The sequence below is a fragment of the Pteronotus mesoamericanus genome, unplaced genomic scaffold, assembly GCF_021234165.1.
Source record: "Pteronotus mesoamericanus isolate MK-2021 breed Mesoamerican mustached bat unplaced genomic scaffold, CSHL_Meso_final scaffold_137, whole genome shotgun sequence".
NCBI classification, from domain to species: Eukaryota; Metazoa; Chordata; class Mammalia; order Chiroptera; family Mormoopidae; genus Pteronotus; species Pteronotus mesoamericanus.
The window spans coordinates 656,412-667,159 of record NW_026555306.1 but is presented as its reverse complement, the minus strand read 5'-3'; the positions used below and the strand labels follow the sequence as shown (position 1 = coordinate 667,159).

The following is a 10,748-nucleotide window of genomic DNA, read 5'->3' as shown; positions in this document are numbered from 1 at the left end:
GGAGACTTCCCCTGTGCACAAAAAAGTAAGAGAAGTGGCTCTACCTTCACACCCAGAAATTGCAATTTGAATGGACATCCAATAGAGGGACAACTGCTGAAGCTGCCTTTTTAAGGTTTCACTCGGAAACAGAAATGTTTAAAAAGTTCCACAAGTGATCTGATGCACAGCAGAGGTGACACCATTTTGACAGTTTTTTCTGAGTTAGCTCAAGAACTCCTGCTCTGAAGGGAAGAGTCGAATGTGAAAGAGAGACAGAGGTGAGGAAGAGGCTACAAGGCACATTTCTGGAAGCTCTGGGGAATGCCTGAAACCCGGACACCCCAGGCCTGTGCTTTTCCTAACACAACATGGGAGTGGGTGTTTCTGTGTGTGGTATTGAAAGTCTTCAGGAGTCTGCAAGGAACGAAAGTATAGGGAGCAGTGGTAAGAAAGGACACAGGTGGCAAAAATGAAAGCAGGGAGTGGGAGGGTACCATGCCCAGACCCTGCCCCCAGCCCACATGACAAGAATAGTAAACATGCCCCAGCATAAAGCTGAGCGCACAGGTAGGACACACAGCAGATCCCACCAGTCTGGACTCAGGTGTCTGTGAGCCTCACAGATCCTCAAGCTTTTCTTATAGAGGGAGCCACAGAGCAGGCAGCAGACACCATGGGATCCCTTTCAGTCTCTCCCCACAGAGGACTTGTCCACTGGCAAGGGCTCCTGCTGGTTGGTAAGTAGGAGGCAGTTCCTTGGGTAGACTAAGGATCTGCCACAGAGACTGGCTGGGATCTGCCGAAGAAGCCAGTGTGTTGAGGACAGAGGGAAGGCTTCTTTTTGGATCTGAGGATGGAGGACAAAGGAGCAGACAGAGTAGGATGAAGAAGGGGGCTCAGCAAGAGGGAAATCTCATAATCTGGAACTGGTGAGAGGCAGGAAAACCCTCAATTGCTGTTCATGTCATGTTATTCATCATTGAGGGTTGAATTATGGAAACTGATAATGATAATATTGACTTATATCGGGAAACACTAGAAAAAATTAACCAGGGGTGCTAGACATTGTCTTTACCACCAACCTGAGAAATGGGCAAATAAACCCCATGGGGTACAGGACCCTGGGATCACTCTCATTCAACCCCATGTATTTTCAGGCTGTTGTCCTCACTGGCAGTACAAGATCAGACAAGCCCTGCTTTCATCAAGCCCATGTTCTATGAAGGAGAGAGGGACAAAAAAGTTCTAGATGTGATATCAGTTACCCACTAGAGCCATGAAAAATACTGAGCAGGGTCAGGTCAGAAAATGAAGATAGAGAATCTTTAGAGAAGGTGATCAGCAAGGGTGCCTTTCAAAAATGCTCCTCAGTGTCAGTGTCTGAGCACAGTGAGGGCGTGAGCAAAACAAATACCTGGAGAAGAATATTTGAAAGAGAAAAGATAAAAGCTTCAGAAGTGTTGAAGTAATGGGAACCATGCCTCTGACCTTGACCTGAGAGAGACACACTCACCTGCAGACCAAGGCTGAGAGACAAAGAGACCTGCTCAGGATTCAGGGCCTCGTCTTTCCATCACAGTGCATACATACAACATTGTTTTTTTTTTTTATTTTCTAGTATCACTCTTAACCTTCTGGAGCCTGCCCGCGACAGCCAAGCTTGCTATTGTGTCTACCAATGCTGCTGAAGGGAAGGATGTGATTCTACGTATCCACAAGAAGCCTCCCAATGCTGCAGGCCTCATGTGGTATAGGGGGAAAGGCATCAACAAAAATCGTATAATTACATTTCTTATACAGAACTCAAAGACCCACATAAGAGGTCCTCCAGATGGACCAGTGACAATAAACTATGACGGCTCCTTGCTGTTAAGGAATGTCACCATGAAAGATGCAGGAATCTACACCATACTCGTCCGACTAGAAGGTTGCAAAAAAACAATAGGATGCGGACAACTCAATGTATACCGTGAGTGATGGCTCTCTGACCTTTGGGTGTTGGGTGGGGTGAATTCTACTTCACACACAGGACTGATAACCCTGGACTCTGCCTCCATTCCCCTCTGCATTTTGTTTCAGGTTGGATTTTGGCATGTGATATAGGATACATGGAGTGTAGACAAACTTCCTAAGATCTTAGTTCCCCTCTCAAGTTTCAGCCCTGCCAGCAGTCAATGTGGACAGGAGGATCAGTTTGATGGGAGTAACTCAACAGAGGGAGACCAGATGAAGTTCAGCCTCCTGAGCACATGCCTATGAACTTGACCTTGAGGATGACCTTGCTGTACTACATCAGAGCATGATCTGAGAGGCCCCCTGAATTTCTTACAGAGCTCATCTCAGAAACCCCTCTCTTGAGCCCTGTCCTAGGGATCTTGACTCCAGGGACCCTGGTGATCCTGTGTCAGGTTGGGTTTGGCCTCCAGGGAAGGGCTGAGTGTGTAACAGTTTAATGGATGCCCAAGTCACAAGGCTCTTGAGCTGGTCACTAGAAGGGCTCAATTCCAAGAGCCACATCTTGGAAGAAAAGGAGTTTGGACTACCTCCTGAGCGTATGTAGGGACAGCACACTTAGACAATGTCCTTGAGTATAGCCAACTATCTTGGGGGACTCAGAAAAGTTCAGAAAAAGGTCAGCATCCTCAGAAAGAAACCAAGAAAAAAAGATGCTCCTGGAACCTACTTATTTACCAGAGATCAGCCCAGGAGATTCTCTCTTGGAGTCAATCAATAAGAGATACCTCTTATTTGAGTAGCTCTTCTATCTCAGGTTCAGGTCAGACACTGTGGATATTGTAGTTTGTACACTGACAGCAGGGTAGCCAAATATTCATTGAGAGTAAAGTGAGAAACAGAGAGATATGGTCACAAAAGCAGAGTCACACAGACCATGAGCAGCTGGTCAGAGTCACTTGAGTTCTGTCTGTAGCCATAGACTTAATTTCTCTACCTCAGGGGCCATATGAGGGGGTCTTTGGATTCCTAAGGCAACAAACTGGTTCAGATCCTTTTCTCTGAGATGTCCTCAGTCATAGGAATACATTTCGGTTTGTGAAGGGAAAGTGGAGACATAATTTATTTTTACTCCGGAAAAAGATTACCTCTAATAACAATTGGAGTCACTGAATGGAATACCCAGGCATCCCCCTTAAGTGGCCTATCTGTTCCTCCCTGCACTGGACTTGACATCACTTATTTGTTTCCTGGTGAGGTGCAGTCTCTCCCAGCAGATATAAAGGAAAAGATTTTGCCTTCTCACTCCCCACTCTACCCCTGAAAGCAGCTCAGGGATCAACATGGAACAAACACTCAGTTGCTGTTGATGAATTAGAAGAAATAAATGGTGATTGATTGAATGAATGAATGAATGAATGAATGAATGAATGAATGAATAAGCCAAAATCTCATCAGAGTCTGGAACCTGGATGCAGATTCCTTGGAATCCTCACCATAAGGGACTGGCTCTCTGTGCCTCCAGGAACTAAGAGCCACACCTTGGATCCTTTTCTTTTTTCTAATAAAATAGTCCTTCTTGCAATTGGCTTTAGGCCCTGGGTATTAATAATAATTTCCACATACAGAAGAATTTTAAGGTTTTCCAGATTTCTTTCTCATAGTCACCTGACACAAATTGACCCCAAGGGCCAGAATTTCAGCAAGCCCATGCTCCCCACTTACTGTAACTCACACAGTTTACATTTGCACAAGGACTCACCTGTCCTCAGCTAAAAGAGAATGACTTTAATGATCAAGGGCAGAACACAGGACTCTGCTGCCATAATCATCTTGTTCCTGTCCTTTTCCCTCTTTCCTAAATCATTTCTTGGACTCTGATCTATCATTCCTTGGCTCACAGGCTCATTTCAGTCCCACTCACCTGGAAAGACCAGACACACCTCTTGAGCCAGAGGCCTGAGTCATCAACTTACTGCTGGCTTGATTCTGGTCTTTATGTGTTATTTCTGTGAAATGTCAGTCTCTAGGATGCCCTGGAAAATGGTGCCTCTTAGAAACACAGCTCAGCTGGGTGATAGAAGTCTGTGCAGATGGAAGGAAAGGCTCCTCATCCAGCAGGCAGCCTGATGGTCAGTAAAGAACCAGGAGAAGTGCAGGGGGGTCTCTGACTCCCAGTCATAGGCCTTTCCATAACCAACACTGATAATTAACTGTTACCAGAGAAAATCTGTAGTTTCTCCCAGACATAGAGTTAGAGGCCATATTTCTTTGCGCATTCAGATTACGAAACATTTTCTTGTGATACACAGAAATGCCCTGTTATTTCAAAGATTCAATTTGATAGAGAGGTGAGAGGTCCCAAGTCTGATTGAAGAAGCTTTTGGAGGAATCAAAGGTACCACACAGGGCAATTTTTTTTCCTCTTATCTGCAGAGCAAACTTAACCACTTCCAAGATAACAAGCAACAAATTTAAACTTGAGAGTTTTGATTTTCATTTTTTTTCTTTTTTTATGAAAAATATATAGTTTTATTAGTATTATTTATCAAAGATGTTAACATTAACTTAAGTGGATATTTTATGCTGCTGAGAATGTAGAGAGAAATGTAGGTCTGACTGAATTTTCTAGAAAACAATTTGACCTTATAGATCAAGAGTCTTAAAACACTAGGGCTCTTTGAAACAGTAACTTTATTTTTAGGAACAGCTTCTAAGGAAATAATTAGGAATGTGATCACAATTTTATGCACAAAAGATTTTTTTTTTACAGTTAATTTTTTTCTTTTTTTTCTTTCTTTCTTTCTTTATTTTTAAATACATTTGTCTCTGCCTCCCCCCCACCACTTTCCCTTGCCCCCTCCCTCCTTCCCTCCCTCAGCTCTTCCCCTTTGGTTTTGTCCATGAGTTCTTGCTATATGTTCCTTGACTTTCCCCTTCCCTTCCCTTTCCCTGCTCGCTCCTCCCTCCTTCCCTCTTGTCTCTGTTGATTTCTTTTCCTTTCAGTGTTGCTGGTCATGCTTTCCTTGCATCTTTGCATTGTTGGTTAGGTTCTGCTTATAGGTGAGATCATATGGTATTTGTCTTTCGCCCCCTGGCTTATTTCACTTAGCATAATGCTCTCCAGTTCCATCCATGCTGTCACGAAGTTTAGTAGTTCTTTTTTCCTTTCTGCTGCGTAGTATTCCATTTTTTTAAAAAAATAATAATGGTGTTGAACATTTTTTGTGGCTATTGGCCATTAGTATATATTTTGTGTAGAGATGTCTAAGTGTTTTGTCCATTTTTAAATCAGAATATTTGTTTTTGTGGTTGTTGTTGAGTTATAGATGTGTTTTGTATATTCTAGATATTAAGCTTTTATTGTCCATATGATTTGCAAAATATTTTCTACCATGTCATAGGTCACCTTTCAATCTGTTGCGTGTTTTTTTTGATGAAGAGAAATTTTTCATTTTGACAAAATCCAAATTGTTTATTTTTTTGTCTGTATTCTTAGTGTCATATTCTTAAAATCATTGCCAAATCAATGTCATGATGCTTCTCCCTATAGTTTTTCTAAACATTTTAAAGTTTTAGGTCTAACCTTTCAAATTTGATCTATTTTTGACTTAAAGTTTATGTATAGTATAGGACAATGATCCATGTCATTTGTTTGCAAGTGGATATTGCTGCTCAACACCATTTGTTGAAAAGGCTGTCTTTTCTCCATTGCACAGTCTTGGCCTTTTCACTGACACCATTTGATTGTGTCTTTTGTTGAACAGCAGTTTCCCTGCCAGTGTTGTTCTATTGTGGTGACTTTAGCTCTGCAGTAAGTTCTGAAATTAGGAAATGCGAGGCCTCCAATTTTTCATTTTTAAAAATCATTTCATTGATTTTGGGTTCTTTGAAATTCCTTTATGAAATGTAGAATGGATTTTTCCATTTCTGTCAGAAAGACCTTGGGATTTTATAGTGATTGTATCAAATATGTAGATAGTTTAGAGTCTTCCTATAAGTGAACATGTGTGTTTTTCCATTGATATGTGTCTATTTTAATTTATTTAAAAAATATTTGGTAGTTTTCAGTGTATACATTTTCTTTTCTTTATAAATTTCTTCTCTTTTATTTATTTATTTTAGAGAGGGTAAGAGAGGGAGAAAGAGAGGGAAAGAAATATCAATGTGTGGTTGCATTTCGCATGCCCCCTGCTGGGGACCTGGCCCACAACCCAGACATGTGCCCTACACTGGGAATCGAACCGATGACCCTTTGGTTCGCTGGTCGGCACTCCATCCACTGAGTCACATGAGCTAGGGCCACTTTCTACCTCACCAATTAAATTTATTCCTATGTATTCTAGTCTTTTGCTACTATTTTAAAAGGAATTTTTTTCTTAAATTCACTTTGAAATTTTTCATTTTTGTTACAAAAAAGAAAGTGATGCTAAATGTTGATTTTATCTCCTGCAACTTTGCCTTATTTATGTTATAAGTGTGTGTGTGTTTGTTTGTGTGAACTTTTACAGTTTTCTACATATAAGATTATGTTGTCTTTTCGAAAAGGAAAATTTTTTTCATATTTACCAATTAGGATACACTTGTTACATCTTCTTGCATAAATATTGTGGTCAAAACTTCCAGTACTATCTTGAATATGTGGAAAACCAACATTCTTTTCTTGTTCATTATATTAGTAAAGATTTTTAAGTTTCTCCAAGAAATATTGTTTTAACTCTGGACTTTTATGTATGGCCTTTCTTACTGGGAATAGTTTTCTTCTATTCTTCAATCTCCTTTATCAAAGCCATAACCATCTCCCTCTAGAGAATAATTTCACCATGATATTGAATCAGTGGGCCATGAAATAAAATCATGTTCAGACCGACAAGTCTTTTAGATGAAAATCCTCCAGGTCTACAATTAGAAAAATTGTATTGGGCCATTGTTATTGACTAATAAAATATTTAACAAAATGTAAGTATTTTTCCACTTACTGTAAAGTTCTCTTGGCCCCAGAGATGGACAAATGTGGTAAGCCTGCCTTCTCCAACATAAATAAAAGTTTGAATAAGGAGTGGGATGTTTTCTGAAGTCAAAAAAAGTTCTAGGAGAAGATCAATAAAGGCTCATGAGAAAAAAAAATTGTACCTGATGATGAACATATGGGCTGGGAAGGGGTTTTGTGTGGTGCTGTTACAGAGATGTCTGAGGAAACAGCTAAAGAATCACTCTGAGGTTATATGGGGTCAGAGGGGATTGCAGTTCTTTTCTTATTGTTACTGGAACTTAGACAATTGTCTGTCTGCAAATGTTGGGAACATAGTCCAGTGACTGTTACATAGCTCACTGTGGGCTGTGAGTGGCTGAGATCTCTGAGGAAGCAACATGGCTCCATCAACCAGTCACATTCTCTGTTTCTCCACAGGGCCTGTGGAAGTGCCCACCCTTGTAGCCAGCAACACCACAGTCACCGAGAATAAGGATGCCATAGTCCTGACCTGCTACACAGATGCAATCTCCACCCAGTGGTTGATCAATGGCACGTATTTGCAGCTCATGGAGAGAATTAAGCTGTCCCGGAACCAGAGAAGCCTCCCCATAGACCCCGTACAGAGGGAAGATGCTGGGAATTACCAGTGTAAAGTCTCGAACCCCATTAGTTCTGCTGAAAGTACTCCCCTTGAGTTAAATGTGAAATACGGATGATGCTCCTTTCCTCATCTATGTTGTTAAACTCTAAATAAAAGTATTTTTTTGCATCATTATAATAGATTTGTTCTGAGGGTGAGTGGTTCTTAAAAGATTTGCGTTGAGTCTATAAACACTAAAAAGTATGAGTGGACATTGTCATTATTGTTGACTTGAGGTCATGTTTCAGACCAACCCCCACTTTGGTATGGTCTCATGTGTACCATGCCCACTGTTGAGGTGACACTGTCCCTCAGAGAGTGAACAGTGGTCCTGTGATAACCAAAGGGGGCAGGTAAAAAGCTTAGAGAATCTGAGTTCTCTGTCTTGTCCATGCAAACACGTGGACTCACCTGGACACTGTTGTAGACAATGGGAGTGGACAAGAGGGCTCCCGTGTGAGTAGTAACACTGGTCTTTGTCTTTCACTTTGATGTCTTTTGAAGATTTCTAAAATCTCTTGAATATTCTTATTTATGGGTCAATAAAATTATTTGTTCAGTACATTTCTGTTCTTTTTGTTAGTAAGATATACTTGGAAACTTTGGTAATAAAACCAAGGTTTTAATTTAAAAGTCCTAGTTCAGGCTGATACCCATGGAGTTAGAAATGACCTCACAGTTTATAGAACTAAATTTGATGTCTTTGGCTTTTTAGTACCTGTTGAAGAGACATCATCCAAAGCTAGTGAAACTTGAGGTGAAGTGTTTAAGTAAAGCTTCCTAACTTCAAGAAGCTGTTAAAACTCCCATCATATATTTTATAGGAAAATCTTCATCAGAGCCAACTATGTGGTGAATGTCAGTTCCTCTGCACTTAGATAACTAATCAGCATAAATCAGGTAATGCCAGCCATGTTGTAGGGTCAAGAACACACTCCTTCCTAGTGATTAGTTTTGATGAAAGGGAAAGTGGCTGGAGAGATAGATATCATGCCTGAAAGGATAACTTCAAACACAACCTTCTGGGAGACCAGATCCTGGCTTTGTTCAGGGAGCCTCAGTCATTTTGTACCTCTATAAATTACAGGGACTTATGTAGATGCAAACTGTGTCTTGGGTGCAAGAGATTCGGTTGTGTTTCCTTCCACTGTGCAGAAAGTTTTGTTACGACCTAGAGGCCTTCATGTTCCCTCATAGTCATTAATCTCCATACAGGTTCTTCCTATTTTAGATCATTTTCTTTAGAAATGTAATTGCAATTTGTAATTGCAGATTTTTTTCATTTGAAATACACATGAGTCTCCTTAAAATTTTCTTGCTAGTGTTATGATTCCGAGAGTATCTGTCACAAAGGCCTGTGCCCTTCTTTTAAAATTTAATCTCCCGAGTCTCTGTCTCAGTCTCTGTGGGAGGTAGGAGCCTAACTTCAGTAAGGACCTGTAAAACCATGATGTAAAAAACATCCTGTGAAGTGTTATGAAGAGTTTTACTTCTCTTTTATTTTCTTTTAATTGGTGGCTCACTTTATTTAAAATCACTCTAATTACCCATATGTTTGTGTTTAAATGTTACCTTTTATTTATTGTTGTTCAAGTACAGTTGTGTCCACTTTCCTCCCATGACTCCCTCCGCCCCTCCCACCCCAACCTCCCACCATTGACCCTGCCCCCCTTTGGCTTTGTCTATGGGTCCTTTATACATGTTCCTTGACTATCCTTCCTCTTTATCCCCCAGGTATGCCCTTGTCCCTTGCCTCTGGTGACATGTTTCTCTTTATTTCGATGTCTCTAGTTATATTTTTCTGCTTGTTTGTTCTGTTGATTATGTTCCACTTATAGGTGAGATCATATGATATTTGTTTATTTCTTGATCTCCTCTCTTTCATTACAAGAACATCAGCTCCATAAGGCCAGTGACTCTCAGGATCACCTTTCTGTTTCTACAGACACTATAAACCTGTGCACAATGTCTGCTTATTCTTCAAAAAGGCAATTACCTAGGTGTTAATATTTGCATGTTAGAAGTGAGTACATTCCCTTCAGTTTCCCTGTCTGTAAAATGTGTATGATTCCAGGCTTGTCAATGTGTAGGAATCATGCTAATAATGGGCCTCATTTCTGACATTTATTGCTTTCACAAGAGACCCCACACTTAAACATGCTGCATCTCTGACATGATAAAGGACATGACAACAACGCACTTAAATCATGAAATAATTGATTGATTTTTTAGAAGGTACTGAATACCCAAAATTTTGCATGAAGATCCCTGGAGAATAGACATATTGGGGTGCTTTTGAAGAAACTGTCCTCTTGGATTTTTGTGGTTCTCTTCACTCTATCTCAGATTGCCCATGCGAGACCCAATCTGTTCTCAAACTGCTTTTCAGAAGGAAAAAAAATCTTCCTACTGAGGTTGTCAATTAATGAAACATGAGGCTCAGTTTGACTCTTCTGTCATCTTCTGTTCTTCCCTACACATGCTACATGGACTAGACAAATGGAACAGTGTTTCTTCTTTTTACTTACTATTGTGTCTTTGACATACATTCATGTTGGCATGTGTAGTCTTATTCCTGTCATTGACATCATTACAAGATTTTTACACTTCTTCAGGAATGAACACATTTATTAAATTCAGCGTCATTGACAATATGGGACATAATCTGTATATTTTGAAAGGCAAACGTCATTACACACTTCAAAACATGTAACATTTTTCAAAGAGCTATGTCTTTACAATTACTAAGAAGACATGATCATTTAATTTTCTATTAGGACAAACTCAATACTCTTAAAAACCTGGTGTTGCATTTTAAAATAGACATGACTATTTTATTCTTTGAAAACACATATAATGCTATTTTAATAAGTGGATTTAATAATGGCAAATTGCCATTTAACAAAAAAATAGGGTCATTATATTTTTATACAAATGGTGTTTATATTAAAGATAGGACAATTACGTTTAAAGCCAACATTACCATGGACCAAAACCAAAAATGGCAATTTATAAGCTAGTTTATTTAGAAAGCATGAGAAAGTTCATATCATGTACAATGGATTAACAAAACATAATCAAGCTCAAAACTGGGTAACCACGCAAGTCAGGAAACAGTTCGTTGCCAGCATCCAGAAGCCCCTGTGTCCACAGTCCTGGCTATAAAATTCTCCCTTGAACTTAGAAGTGACATTTCCT

General features: G+C 40.0%; 1 protein-coding gene across 1 annotated transcript; it reads left to right on the top strand.

Moving 5' to 3' along the window:
• The first annotated feature begins 521 nt into the window (after window positions 1-521).
• LOC129082650 (carcinoembryonic antigen-related cell adhesion molecule 21-like) lies at window positions 522-7,626 on the top strand. The gene is made up of 3 exons (XM_054588379.1): window positions 522-549; window positions 1,601-1,951; window positions 7,346-7,626. The coding sequence occupies exons 1-3, from the start codon at window positions 522-524 to the stop codon at window positions 7,624-7,626; spliced, it is 660 nt and encodes a 219-aa protein (XP_054444354.1).
• Window positions 7,627-10,748: the final 3,122 nt, after the last annotated feature.